We start from the raw sequence: 15020 nt of genomic DNA, 5'->3' as shown, positions 1-15020 counted from the left end.
TGGTCCGCAGCGCAGTTTTCACAGTTTTCAAGGCTGCAGAGAAGAAGGCTAAAAAGAAAAACAACCTCATATCGCTTCTTTTTTCATCCCAAGACAGTTTCTAAAGCGCTTTGAATAGCTCTGTTGTGTTGCGTGGGTTGCTATAGGCGCAGCATCGTCTGATTGCACACAGCTGACTTCACCCTGACATAGAAGCGTCCGGTCATGTCTGAATTAAAGGATCCGCCCACTGAGTCAGAAGGAGAAAAAGGGAAGCGGCCGCTGGTTCTGGATTTTTATTTTTCCTGTCTCTCCCGTCACACACATATCATCATCGTGAATCTGACAGCATTATGCACGCAAACAGGAAGATCTGCAGTTTGCCCTCTGCAGCCACGATGCTGTCTTATCACAACCCCATGTAAACTGTCAGATTTCTTTCCTTCCATTTCGACAACCGCGAAAAGGATCACACCCGAGCCACACGGAGCAACGCGGCGTTTCCACTCAAGTGTAAAATCAACCTGCGATTGAACCTGTGGAAACGGGAACATGATTGACAGGTGTTATTAATGTTTTCCCTCCGTTCTCCTGTTCCCAGGTGATGAGGGAGTGGGAGGAGGCCGAGAGGGAAGCCAAGAATCTTCCACGCGCCGACAAGAAGGCTGTCATCCAGGTAACACGTCGTGCACACGCTGGAAATCGGTCCAGTGTGTTTCAGCGTCGTTGAAATTGATTTTGTGTGTGTGTGCACGCAGCGTTTCCAGGAGAAGGTGGAGGCGTTGGAGCAGGAGGCGGCCAGCGAGCGGCAGCAGCTGGTGGAGACGCACATGGCGCGGGTGGAGGCTCTGCTGAACGACCGCCGCCGCCTGGCTCTGGAGAGCTACCTGACCGCACTGCAGCAGAACCCACCCAAAGTACGTGACGGATCTGTTTCCTGGAGCACGATGCAGATGATTGACAGGGTTTAATTACGATCACTATCAGGGGCTCCTCCCCCCTGTGGTTTACCGTTCTCTTGTTGCATTTAAAGAGACACACACCAAAACGGAGCATTCTGAGAGAGCTGGTTTATACAGGGTCTCAAACCTCCTCTGGTGCTTGATTCATGTTATATTTTAACCACAGCACAGCACAGATGTTTCATTTAGACCACAGGGGGACTGTTTGAGAAGGGGGATAATATGTCCTCTTTAAGGTTGTGCAGATTTTATATAAGGCAAGTACAAATACTAATCATTATATAACCATATCTAGACATTCTTCATTCATTTGTTTTAGATGACTGTGCTCTGGCATTTCTTTCCAAATGTGATGGATTTGATTGATAACCTTTAAGCTCATGTTGCATAAATTCCAGGGCTATTAAGTGTCAGAAAATACTCAGAGCTTGTACCAAAATCTGCATGAGTGCACTCGTTCTCCTTCAGATTTTGTTATTTTTTTCTGTATAACTCTATTAAACAAAGGACGCCCTTTCATCAGGTAAATGCTGCGATTGCAATCTGGAAAATCTTTCCGCCTAAACTCCCTCAGCTGATTGGTGTTTGGGATTTAGATCGCCATCGTTGTTTCTTCTTCCAGAATCCAGGCTGCGTTTTTAAATGAATCCACGCTGTCCTCACTGGGCTCTGAACCATCTGTCTTCTTCTCTCTGTGCTCTGCAGCCTCGCCACGTCTTCAGCTTGCTGAAGAAGTACGTGCGTGCCGAGCAGAAGGACAGGCAGCACACCCTCAAGCACTTTGAGCACGTCCGCATGGTGGATCCGAAGAAGGCTGCGCAGATCAGACCTCAGGTAGAGACGCACGAGGCTCCTCCTGAAGCTCTTCTACTTTGAAATGAAGAGCCACTTTTATAACATTGTGCATGTGCATCTTTGTTTTGTGTTAAAGGTGCTGACCCACCTGCGTGTCATTGAGGAGCGTATGAACCAATCTCTGGGACTCCTCTACAAGGTGCCCGGTGTGGCCGACGATATCCAGGACCAAGTCGGTGAGTTGCAGACGGCAACATTTTAGAATAATTTTATAGACTATTATATAAAAAAATTTAAAAAAAAGATGGACAACATAACTCCTCCCCAAAAGTGAAGCCAAAAATATGGCGCTCCCCCTACTGACAGGCTGCAGTATTGCGCCGCCTTCTCCTTGTTAACAGATGTGACTTTTATCAAGCTATAATATCCAAATAATAAATGTCAAATTCATCATTTATCACCCGTTTTGGGAGATATTTTGTCTTCGGTTTAGAACGACAGGAAGAGGTGAGACACGTCGTCCATCTTTATATACGGACTTTAAATATATATACCTTGTCGTATAGCTTTACAGTTATAAGTCAGAGGCTTGAAAACAGAAAGGCACCGATAAAATAAGTGTTGTATTTTGAAGCTGAGAGCTGAAAATAAATATTTGTGGTTAGTGAAGTACACCTTGTGTTACATGGCCTTCCTGCTGACCCTAATACGAGAGATAAGAAAAGACAAACTGTCCGGATTGTGCAACATGTAACAAAAACATTGAATGCTCTGAATTCCAGCCTCCCTTTTTTTTTGTCATAGATTATAACATGTGACCTAATTCTTCTGTTCAGAGTCAAATGAAACTGTTTGCAGGAAGATAAATCCCCTCCTTCCCTCCCTCCCCGTGCTGCTCCTGTATTCACTTGGTTTCTGCGGACGGGGTGTTTTGGGTTTATTGGAGTTGCGTGCGTCACCCAGCCATCTGTGTGTCTCTGTCTCGGAGACTGTCACAGTCTGCGCTGACCGGCGAAACACTCAAGCGCAGGAACAGACATGCACAGAATAAAAAAAAAAAAAGCACAGTTCAGTTTACTGCAAGGTGTCAGGTCTGCGAAGAACCTGAGCTAAACACTCTTTTTCTTGGAAGCGATCTTCTTCCTCTGATAAAGAAGGTGGATATAAAGTCTGAGAAGTGAAGCCCATGCAGAAGTGTCTTACACCTGCTGTCTATGTGAGCGTTCCCGCCTTAGCAGGTTGCATACGTGTGGTTCAAAAGGAAGAATATTTGAGCCCTAACTCTCCATGTGCTAACAACTTCCTCTAATGTCTTGTCCAATATGGTAATTTCTTGCTCTAAAACACCAAGATGGCATCAGTGCCAAACTTGAGATTTAAAGACGTGTCAACGATTTATACAGTCTGTGGTTGGAATACAACATTTCATCATTCAGATGATGAAACCGTGAGAGAAGAAGCTCCGACGAGTTTAATTGACGGGAAACTTTCCTCTTTTTTTTTCACTTTTGTCGTCTCCTTCGTCCCTCCTCCCTCCTTCTTTCGTCTCCTCTCCTCGTCGGCGATGCAGAGCTCCTGCAGAGGGAGCAGGCGGAGATGGCCCAGCAGCTGGCCAACCTGCAGACGGACGTGAGGATGAGCTACGGGAACGACGCCCTGATGCCCGACCAGGAGCTGGGAGACGGCCAGACGGAGCTGCTGCCTCAGGAGGACGCACTGGGCTTCGGTGGAGTTGGGTTCATCCACCCCGAGAGCTTCAACCAGGCTAACACCGAGAACCAGGGTACTGTCTGAAGCACTTTAAAGTTCAACAATATAAAGCAATATTCAATCACATTGAACAAAGAGTTACATTTCTCTCTCTCTTTTTCTCTTCAGTGGAGCCAGTTGACTCTCGCCCCAACCTCGACAGAGGGATTCCCACAAGGCCAGGTAGGTGCTGTTTCTAAAAAGTCATTATGTATTCATAAAATCATCACTGGGTTGCACCAGTGAGTAAGTTAAAACGTAGCTGAGGTGTCACCAAAGGCAAAAGTATCAACTTAAATCTTAGACCCAGCACCTAGCAGGTGTAAAGTCCACATTCAAATGTGGTTGTCACGGTGATCGTTTGAAGGATGGGGGGTGTTAACTTGGAGGAAGGAGGAGGAGGAGAGGGGCTTTACCAGCTGTTGCGTCCATAACATATTCTGTGCGATAATCACTGGAGGTGTCTCCAAACAGCAGACATCTACTGGGTCAAAAAGTCGCACATTCTTCCTTTTAACTCAATTTGTTCATCGATCTTGTCAGATGACGGTCTGGCATCCAAACGCTGCACATCAGCATCTGTAAAAGTGAGACAGCATCTTCTTCTTTAGTCCACTCCTCCCTCTCTTTGGCTCCTGCCTCCTCAAACAGATATTACACAAAGTTCTGGTTTGTTCTCACAGGAGGACGATGTGCTCAGCTTAAGTAAGGCCGCCTCTTAAAATACATCACGACATTATTCTGAAGTAGCGACGAGCCGTACAATCAGGAGCAGTGTTTTTCCACTCCCTCCCCTCCTCTCAGTCCTTGTTTGCACACAACCAGCTCCACTTGACCTCTGCTGAGGTGCCAGCTGTGGATGTTAGGAGATGTGTGCAGCTGCAGCTCCTATATGTCCCTCTCGATGTATACGCTGCATTCTGCATGTGTGCTGTGTTCAGTCCACACTGCCGTTCAGCTGTCGGCCCTGCTTGAGCGAGCAAGTTTGATTTCAGCAAGTGTGTGTGTGTGTGCGAGACGAGAGAGAGAGAGAGAGCGTCTGAGTGTCACCATCTATAATAGATTTTACTTTGCCTCCCTCCCCCCCTTCTGTCAGTGACTGGAATGAAGATGGAAGCTATTCCTGAGCTGCGTATGGAGACGGAGGACAGACAGAGCACCGAGTATGAAGTTCACCATCAAAAACTGGTAAACAAACGCACCAACACACACACAGACACCAACACACACGCAGATGTGCAGGCTTGTTTGAAATCCCCCTGAATGACGCATCCATGTAGAGAAGTTTGAACGACAGAAGCTCACCTTCTCTGACACCCAACAAGTCGGGGGCCGTGTCTCCACTTTGCCCTCCCGGTAAACTCCCCAAGGTTGTCACCATGGAGACGAGTGTCCGTGGAGACGACTGCAATAATGCATGCGTCACGCGTCAGTCCGCTCTCTCTCTTTTAAAGTCGCTGATCGTCTGCTCAGGTTGCGTGTCGTCGTCTCCCTCTGCACATACACTCCTGGTCAGCCGCAGGTTTTTGCACTCGCCACCGTAAAACTGTTCAGCGTTCAGGGTTCAGGGTATTGTAATCCCAGCACAAAACCCCTCTCAATCCACCCTCAGTCAAATCCTAATCTGCGTACCTTATTCCTCTCACCTAACGCCTTTAAGCTCTTAATCCCTGCATTTTACTACATATCACATTTCTGGCGTTCACAATGAGCGGTTAGTGCATCCTCCTTAACTCGGCGCCTTAATTCGATATTGAGCGTAACCCCGTCGAGCGTTCTGCAGGATTAATCTGAAGGAGCCCTGATAAATGAAGTCCCCCCCCCCCCCCCCCCCATCCATCCATCCGTCCGCTCACACGTCAAGATGTGTTTTTGTTCACTTACGAGGTTGAATGCGTCTCAGCTGGTGTCATCAAAAGGTACAGACATCAGGAGTTGTTTTTTTCTGCCTTCACACGACGTCGTTTACTTTGTGTTTATTTTTGTTCCAAAGCTGCATAATCTGTGACAGAGAGGCCGAAGCCTTCATTTGTTGTTTGTTTCTATCTTTTTTTTTCCTTCTCTTTTTTTAATCATGTGTCTCAGTATCGTTGAGCTGAGTCACGCTGCATCCGTCTGCTTTTGATAAATCACACGACAGCCACAGGAAGAAAGTCTCCTCCAGGAAAACGTTCCTTCAGTCATTATCTGTGTGTGGTGTTTTTTTTTTTTTTTGTTTTTTTTTGCGAGCTGCATCTTTGCTGCCCGGCGGCTATTTTGAAGCTAAACTTGTCTTTCTGATGACGCTATTTTTAACACGACCAAAAAGAAGTAAATGTTAGGTAATGCTGTTACGCAACACACTTTGAAAAGTGAGCTTTAAAAACAAGAAGAATGCGAGGACAACATTCCTTTAAATACACAGGAAGCGTCGGGGAGTTTGAAAACAGACTAGGGACACGAGTGTTTGAATATGTGACCTTTTTTTAAAACAAGTGATATTAATGTTGCCGGAGTAAAAACAATTCTATTTGTAAGAAAATGTGCTTAAATTTTGTAAAATGCTGCCGTCATCGCTTTGAAAATGAGTTAAAATCTTAAGCGTCAAGTTGATAAAAAGAACATTTATAGGTCACTGTCAGATCTCAGTCTGTTTTCTAACATGTCTTACATTAATTAAAAGCTTCTGACTTTATTTTAAGGCAATAAAAATCCTTCAATAAGATCTTAATTGCAAATTCTAATATCTTGAAGACACTGAAGGACACAAACCAGTCACTTAAAAACCACCTTAGACAGAATTGTAGCATAGATTCCCCTTTATTGAAGATATTTTGACAAATAGGATGAGGTTTTTATATATTTTTGCAGTAGCAGCTCACTGGATTGAGAAAAAAAAAAAGTGATGGGATGAATGATTCTGAAGCACAGTCAGCTGTCACTCCTGCTGCGCTGAAAAACTAGAATTCCAGGCGTCAGTCAGCAGCGTCACAGCATCACAGCGCCGCGTCATCCGCTGCACAAACACAGAAGCAGAAACGCCGGAGAGTCTCGTAAACCTGACCTGCTGTCACGTCCCCGTCCTCCCCACTTCTTCCAGGTCTTCTTTGCAGAGGACGTGGGCTCCAACAAGGGCGCCATCATCGGGCTGATGGTCGGGGGCGTTGTCATAGCGACCGTGATCGTTATCACGCTGGTGATGCTGAGGAAGAAGCAGTACACCTCCATCCACCACGGAGTCATCGAGGTGAGAAACAGCTGACCTGTGTGTGTGTACAAGCTGTTCTATAAGGCAGTCCATCTGGTGTGTGTGTGTGTGTGTGTGTGTGTGTGTGTGTGTGTGGTGGGGGGGTGTTAATGCTGTTTGTGCACGTGTCAGTGCAAGCTGTTTCCCTGTACATCCTTTATGCATGTGTGTATGTTAATGTCACAGCCTTAATGTTGCTGAACACACAAAGTCTATCTGCATATTTATAAATGCATCTCCTGCTTTTCTCATCAGTGCATCATCTTGAAGCATATCCAATCTTTGATCAGCTGTTTAACCCCTTAAAGATTCTTTTAAAAGGAGACCCATTTATTTATTTTTCTGTAATAAACGGGAACATAAAGGTTTTTGTTGTTACATTACTTCTTGGAACAATCACAAAATCCCCTAAAGCATCAAGAACCTCTTAAAGGGACAGATCGCCTTTTCTGCGTGTCTCTCGACCCCGGAGCGTACGTCTTAACGCCCCTCCTCCCTTTCTGTCCTGCTCCCCTCCAGGTGGACGCCGCCGTCACCCCCGAGGAGCGCCACCTGTCCAAGATGCAGCAGAACGGCTATGAGAACCCCACCTACAAGTTCTTTGAGCAGATGCAGTAACTGAGGAGAATGTGTCTCTCTCACACACACACACACACACACACACACACATCTCACCCCTTCCTCCCCCCCCCCCCCCCCCCCTCTTCCTCCCTGACGATTCTCCAAAAATGCAGTGTGTTGTTGAAATAGTCGGTTACAGAGCGACTGTAGCGGAGGTTTTTTTTTTTTTTTTTTTCTTCCTTGCCTGGGCCGGTTTGCACCCAAGTTTGTTCGCTTGAATTGGAGCGAGACGCCTTTTCTAATTAAAGAACGCCGTCTTTAAATGAGTCGCTCCACCTGCGCCTGCTGGTGCAGAGAGAGAGAGAGAGAGAGAGGGGAAAAATAAAATAAAAAAACGCCCCGCCCAGTGCATCAAAACAAACCCACACTCCTCAGGAGGGGGGGGAAAGATCGGCTTCTCTCTCTCCACGCTGCTTCAGGGTCGGTATAGTCGGGTTTATGTGAGTTGGGGTGTGTAGGCAAATCTGACGTCTGATCAGCGGGATTTAAGGGAGGCTTAGCCGGGCTTTATTTCCAAAAAACAAATCATCTCACGTTGAATTTCTTTCCATCACGTTCTTTATAGTGAAAGAAAAGTGAGACAATTTGTATAAATGAAGTCCGGTATTTCCCCCACGATCTGCACCACTACTGCACTCCCATCGACAGTCTACACTGGAGTACATCAAGCCTCCTCCTCCCTCCTCCTCCTCCTTCCCTCTCTCCTTCCACCTTCTTTTCTTTACGACAGCTGGGCTGTGCTACGTCACACACGGCTCTTACAGATATCCAGAGATGATAAACCATGTTGATGACGACACTATGTATTCTGAATGAGCTGTTTTCTTTTTCTCGTTTTCTTTTTTTTCTCGCTTAAGTTTCCAAGTTTTGTTTTTCAAAAAAGAACGAAAACCAGGTTTAAAAAAAATCACAAAAAAACACAACAACTGATGTAAAGTCCTTTTTTTAAATTGTGTGTAATGTCAACTGAAGTAATGCCGAAGTCTTAGCTGTTCTTATGTAGTGCATGACAACAAAGACGAAAACAGGATTTGGAGAAAAAAAAGACAAAAAAAGATCTTCTCGCTGCTCTCTCTCTCTCTCTCTCTCTCTCTCTCTCTCTCTCTCTCTCTCTCTCTCTCTCTCTCTCTCTCTCTCTCTCTCTCTCTCTCTCTCTCTCTCTCTCTCTCTCTCTCTCTCTCTCTCTTTCTCTCCTCTCTCTCTCTCTCTCTCTCTCACGTTATAGATTGTCATTCTAGCAAGATTGTACATTTAGTATCTTCTCGTGACCACGTGAACTCAAACGATGATTGAAAAAATATATATGAATCTAGATGAACGGGCTCTGCTTTGATATGATGTAAAATACACATTTAAAAGAGATCTGTGATTTTGGATTTAAGTGTGTTCCATGTTTCTTTCCTCCTTAATTATTATTTTTTTTTTTTTTAAAGCTCTGTTTGTATGTTGTTCTCAATCACTGCCCCTCCACTCCTCCTCCTTATTTTATTTTCTGTTCGCTTCATGTGACCGTGTTCTTCAGAGAGGGCATGACGTGGGCGTGAAGGTTACACAAAGTGGGAAGAGAAACTGGAAAAAATAAGAGAGGGGAGGGGTTAGGATTATCTGTGTGTGTGTGTGTGCGTGTTTTGTCATTTTCAGTCTGGTGTTTCGTCCAGTTGTACGCCGAAATCGTCTTCTTTTTTTTTTTTTTTGTAATCACTTTGCTGTCTGCTGATAGACCTGAGGGGGGGGGAGAGGGGAGACGACGAGGAGGAGGAAGGTGGGCGAGATGGAGAGGAAATGACTTGCAGTTCCGGATGGATAGCCAGCCAGGCAGTCAGTCTGTGTGTATATATAATGGATTTCCACTCCCCTCCCTCCTTCCCCTCCGCCGCCTCTCCTTTCCCTCCAGGCATGCTCACCTCTCTGCCGTCGACGCACACACGACTCCTCGGAGGCAGAGCACCGTAGTCTGTATATAGACGATATGGAGTTTGGGCTGTGAAAGCTAACGGTAAACGACCTGCAGTGTGATTTGAAAGATATTTGCAGGAACAGCAGGTGAAATGTACATATGGAGGCTGCAGTGGGGTGGGTCCTTGGTTTTCAGAGGGTGCTCATTAGACGCCCAGCAGAGGGCAGTAGAGTAGAAGAGGAAGCAGGATTTTCTTTCTATCATATTTTTTTTTTTTCACGTGGATTATATATTGATTTTTTTGTTTTTGTTTTCCACTGTGTAATATTGTGCAGGCCATTTGCATTGACTGGGAAAACGCTTTCTACACTGTATTCCATAATAAAGTTTTGAATGTACATACAGATGCTGTTTGAGGTGCATTATTTTAGTTCATACATGCCATCTCCAAAAAAAACCTCCTCTGGTGCTTGATTCATGTTATATCTTGACCAAAGCACAGGGGATGTTTATAAAAGGTGGAAACAAACAGAAAACTGCTGGACTGGAGCCAACAGGAAGTGTAGGTAGTGCTTCCTGTGTGCACCCCAAGTACAGAGGCTACAGACGGCCTGCTTTCAAACCTGACCTGTGGCTCCTTTCCCCTGTGTAGTCCCACAATCTCTCTCTCCTTGATTTCTTACTCTAGAAAGGGTATCACTAAAAAAAAAAAAAGAAGGCAAAAGAAGATCCGCACACCAAGAATCTCCCGTTTGGAGGATTTAATAATAATTAAATATATTATAATTTAATAATTAACAATAATTCATTAAAATGGGAGCTTTCAGGTATGACAATATTTTTTGCTTGTATCTATTTGTGTTTCTTGGAACCTGCAACTACTGAGGGATGTGTGTGTATTTTTGGATTTTAATAAAGGTATAAAAAAAGCCCAAACAAACCTTAAAAAAATAAATAAAATTAAAATTAAAATAGTAGATTAATATCTGAAAGTGAATAAATGTTTTAGGTGGATAACATCCACACTGACACATTTTATTATTATTATTACCTGCACCTACTGAGTGATGTGTGTATTTTTGGATTTTAATAAAGGTATAAAAATGCCCAAACAAACCTTAAAAAATAAAAATAAAAACAAAAATAATAGATTAATATCTGAAAGTGGATAAAGTCCACACTGATACATTTTACTATTATTATTATTATAATACTATTTTACTAAATTAAATAAACTTGAATGTCTTTTTGAAAAATAAAGTCATGTAGTGCAGTCTAAGTGAATAAATAAACTATAAAAATAAGCTTACTACACTTAATTTTCTGGATTTATATTCATAATAATGACGTCACTTGACTGTTTTGTGAAGCGAGTTCAACAAATGGACACACAGCGCCATCTGCTGGATGAACACGGGTAGTAACTAAGCAACCGGACATGCGCAAAGGAGGCGCCCACCATGACTTCCGGTGAAGCCTCCTGAGGTCACAGCTAATACCCACAATCCACCGCGGTGCGCTCCACATTCTGTGATCCTGGTGTCAAACCCAAGGTGAGTGCTCTCACAAACTCTCCTTTCACGCGTCTCAAAAAGCTGCTTTACGTGATTATAAATGTTTACTGAAGTCTGTGGCGGCTGCTACGTCAGCGCAAAGGAAGAAAACATTGTTAGAAGAGGTTTATTTTAAAGATAGCTTAGCATGTTAGCAACGAGCAAAACGACACGGACTGCCTTTGAGTTCAGGTGAAGGTGAGCTCTGTTTGTCCGTGCAGGTAACATTTGGATGATTAATAATGAGTGCACGTTTTGTCCTGTTCATATCTAATGTCAGGATCATGCTGGTGAAAGTTATTTTATGAGTTTTTAATTGCAAAGCTTGTAACCAGTGCAGGCCTTAATCATGTTGGTGAAAACTGGCTTTTTATTTAACTTTATTTATTTATTTTAAATTAAAAAATACTTTTGAACACTTCTAAGTCTAATATTTCTGATAAATAAATATAAAATAAATAGAAGTAAGTAGTGTAAGAGAAGAAAGAGTGCAGGGAGCAGAAGTGGTGACAGGTGGGACGTTTTTAAATGTTTTAAAATACATGTGGAGAGAGAAGAGGAGTGTTTGTGAAACAATCTGCATTTAATAATATAGTGTGAACACAAAATATTCTTTTCTGATCAGAGCATGCACACATATCTATACAAAGAAGACTTCAACATGCACACATATCTATACAGAGAGGACTTCAACATGCACACATATCTATACAGAGAGGACTTCAACATGCACACATATCTATACAGAGAGGACTTCAACATGCACACATATCTATACAGAGAGGACTTCAACATGCACACATATCTATACAGAGAGGACTTCAACATGCACACACATCTATACAGAGAGGACTTCAACATGCACACATATCTATACAGAGAAGACTTCAACATGCACACACATCTATACAGAGAGGACTTCAACATGCACACACATCTATACAGAGAAGACTTCAACATGCACACACATCTATACAGAGAAGACTTCAACATGCACACACATCTATACAGAGAAGACTTCAACATGCACACATATCTATACAGAGAGGACTTCAACATGCACACATATCTATACAGAGAGGACTTCAACATGCACACATATCTATACAGAGAGGACTTCAACATGCACACATATCTATACAGAGAGGACTTCAACATGCACACACATCTATACAGAGAGGACTTCAACATGCACACATATCTATACAGAGAGGACTTCAACATGCACACACATCTATACAGAGAGGACTTCAACATGCACACATATCTATACAGAGAGGACTTCTAGCACAGTGGAAAATAAACATTTTAATGGACTAGGGTGAAAGCTAACTAAGTACATAAAGATGTCAGTAAATGTAAAAGTAGGTTTTGTGTCCCAAACAATTCAGCCTACTTCACAAAAGAAGAAGTGTATTTCTTGCACTGGTTATTTTCTTAAAAAGAATAATCTTTACCTAATGAATGTTCAGTGGAAATAACTGATGTTAACTTGAGCTAGGAAACACTGAGGTTACTATCATGAACTGTAACAAGGTGGCTTAAATACAACAGATAACTGATCCGTGCAGCACGTTACCTCTGCGTCTTCTTCATGTTTTCCTCCTGTCATCACGGTCATTTCTAAACGTGATATTAATCGGTACGGTCGGTGTCTCCTGCCCTCGTCCTCCACAACGATCCGCTGTGTTGTGATGCGCCGCGTCATGCAGGAGACAAGAAAATAGAGCCTTTTTAAATATGTGGTGGTTGTGTTTTCATGGCTTCTTTTGTATCATGACTAAATGATATTAGATAAATAATAGTTAGTGATATTTAAACGCATTTTTCCTTCCCTGCATGTCACCTTGTAGGAATGATCTATCAAGACTTAAATCATTAATTAATTTGATGCATATTGAGATCAGGATTTTACAACATCTGCATCCCATGCACTCTTAACACTGTGAAAAACTACCAGGAAATAAGTTTGGGGGTGGGCTCTTTGTAAACATCTGATTTAGTACTTAAAAAATGAAGTTATTTTTAGACAAAGCTATATTTCATTAGTTTGAAGTTTATTTCATGGTAAATATGTTGTTTGTGTCATGATGGGAGACTATCAGTGAGTGAGGCAGACTCACTCGCAGCATGTCGTCTTCATCCTCACGTTGTCTTCCTTCCTCCGACAGATGGCTCTTCATCGGTTATACCACTTGTCCTCCCTGCTGCGCTCTGCCGTGAGCCTGACGCTGCGCAGGAACATCGGCATCTCCGCTGTCCTCTTCAACAAGGGCAAGGATCTGGACCCCATCCAGAAGCTGTTCCTGGACAAGATCCGGGACTACAGCAACAAGAGCAAGTGAGTTGATAACGCGCAGCTCCCTCTCAGATACAACTTGCTGAATGTTTATTGTAATGGATGTATCAGCTAAGAGCTTGGCAGCTTAACTGAAGGCATGTTTTACCTGTGAGATTACACGTTTTCATTGTGGAGACTCTGCTTGTTGGTGAGCTGAGTCAGTCTCTCCATACACTGTAAGAAGTGAACTGTTAATCTGTGATTTTTCGTCACATGTGGGCTCTCTCACATTTTTCAATATCGTTTTAAATATCTGTTAACCTTGGGAATATTTTCAAAGCTTCTTTTTCTTCCCTTTCATGACGTTTCCTGTATGAACTTTTATTTGACTGGCGTCTTGTCTCCTGCAGGAGCTCTGGCGGCATCGTGGAAGCGGGCCCTGCTTACCAGAAGAACCTGTCTGAGGAGGTGGTCAAACTGCAGAGGCTGTACGGAGGAGGAGATATGACCAAGTTCCCCGAAATCAAATTCACAGGTGAGTTTGTTCTCTTTGTGCTGTCAGGGGTATATCATCTCCTCAGAAGTGTTTACATACCACGGCAACAAAAATAGAAGTCCCCATAGACAACATTAGGTCACTTTTTCAGATTTATTTATCTCCCATGCGCTGTAGTAGTGATGCACATTTAGTTTTCTGAACGCTTCCGTGCTCATCAATCATTGAAATAAAGGAGATGATGTTGGAAATCTTCTTCCCAATGAATTGATTTAGGGCATAAATCTTACATTGCTGCTCCCCCTTGGGCTCCCGTAGTTCCCATCCTCCCCTCTCGTTTACTGGCTGTAATATTTAGTTTACCGCAACACGCTGTGATCGTCGCCTTCGTCTCGCTTTAAGATTATTTTCTCATTCTGTTTTAAAATCACTTTTAAGTTTGTCTGCGTCACTGCTGGATGATGCTCAGACTGCCGTTTCAAGCCCCCTCTTCTGTGTATCGTGTTTGGAGGTAGTAACAGAGGCGTGATGGTATCAGAGGAGCCAGCAGGGGAGCGCTGTGTGTGTGCGGAGCTCCAGCTGAAAACCAAATGTGAATTTAGACACCAGTATTACACCCTCACAGGATCAATAGTAATTCTCTAAGACATGAAGAGGGCTGAGTTTTCTTACAGCACTTGATTCTCACATAATTCTTTTTCTCTCTCTGTTTTGTTTCAGAGCCCAAGTTTGAAGAAGGCTCCAAGTGAACGCTGTCCATGTTGTAAATCTCCTCCATGTCACCATCAATATGTTGTATTTAATAAAAGGAAAGTGGATTGAGCTGTGAGTCGTCAATTAAAAGTCCTTTCTGATGAAAAATGCAAGAGAATCATTGTTGTTATTTCACGAGAAGGTTCTTAAGAATAGATCTTTATTGGCATTGCTGTTTTGACTTGTGACCCCACATGAGTCTGGGGACCGCAGACATCCAAAACACAAACAGCTTATTCAATCAATCAATCATTATTTGTGTATTTAATTCAAAGTAAGTGTTACCTGGAGATGCTTTACAAAAGTAACACGCAGGAAGGATTTCTCCTTTTGTATTCCTCGCGATCCTGTCGTCCACACTTCCTTGTTGCTGAGGTGGAGGTCGGAGCAGGTCGTGCATGAATGAGGACGGCGGTGGTTGTTGGGGGGACGGCGAAATGATTATTTACAACAATCGTGTGAAATATAGTTCATGTGCTGTAAAAGATGTCACAAAGTGGAAATGGTCTGCCCGTAGTTTTGTTTCTGATTGGACTGAAGTCATGTCGGTACAATCATTTGACCTGTGTTCTGCTGTCTCAGGTGAACTATATTTCACAGCAGGTATAAAACAATTTGCAGCAAGTGAGACATTTTTACAGTTATTTTCATGTTTTTGTGTTTCATGAAATATTTGTGGATGTATTTTTGATGTGTACATTATTGGAC

The 15020-nt window shown here is 43.2% G+C and overlaps 2 protein-coding genes and 1 long non-coding RNA gene across 4 annotated transcripts in view; 2 read left to right on the top strand and 1 right to left on the bottom strand.

Moving 5' to 3' along the window:
* The window catches only part of LOC110000848 (amyloid-beta A4 protein-like), a 38572-nt gene extending 28939 nt beyond the window's left edge, over nt 1–9633 (top strand). For both annotated transcript variants that reach the window (XM_020656211.3, XM_065951677.1), the window contains 9 exons: nt 581–655; nt 738–896; nt 1647–1775; nt 1873–1972; nt 3307–3519; nt 3615–3668; nt 4582–4673; nt 6565–6711; nt 7231–9633. In XM_020656211.3, coding sequence (XP_020511867.2) covers nt 581–655; nt 738–896; nt 1647–1775; nt 1873–1972; nt 3307–3519; nt 3615–3668; nt 4582–4673; nt 6565–6711; nt 7231–7329 — 1068 coding nt within the window. In that variant the 3' untranslated portion in view covers nt 7330–9633. The remainder of the gene's footprint in view (nt 1–580; nt 656–737; nt 897–1646; nt 1776–1872; nt 1973–3306; nt 3520–3614; nt 3669–4581; nt 4674–6564; nt 6712–7230) is intronic.
* Nucleotides 9634–10652: 1019 nt separating this feature from the next.
* On the top strand, nt 10653–14421 carry atp5pf (ATP synthase peripheral stalk subunit F6). The gene is made up of 4 exons (XM_020656209.3): nt 10653–10782; nt 12954–13123; nt 13474–13598; nt 14280–14421. Exons 2-4 carry the CDS (start codon nt 12954–12956, stop codon nt 14306–14308), a joined length of 324 nt encoding a protein of 107 aa, XP_020511865.1. The 5' UTR covers nt 10653–10782; the 3' UTR covers nt 14309–14421.
* LOC136178168 (uncharacterized) lies at nt 11345–13045 on the bottom strand. The gene is made up of 2 exons (XR_010665556.1): nt 12906–13045; nt 11345–12466 (listed from the first exon to the last, which is right to left on the bottom strand). It is a non-coding gene; the product is annotated as an uncharacterized lncRNA (long non-coding RNA).
* Nucleotides 14422–15020: the final 599 nt, after the last annotated feature.

The sequence above is a fragment of the Labrus bergylta genome, chromosome 24 (genome assembly GCF_963930695.1).
Source record: "Labrus bergylta chromosome 24, fLabBer1.1, whole genome shotgun sequence".
In the NCBI taxonomy this organism is placed as follows: Eukaryota; Metazoa; Chordata; class Actinopteri; order Labriformes; family Labridae; genus Labrus; species Labrus bergylta.
Note: the sequence above shows the minus strand (reverse complement) of the source record. Positions and strands in the feature narration are given on the sequence as shown.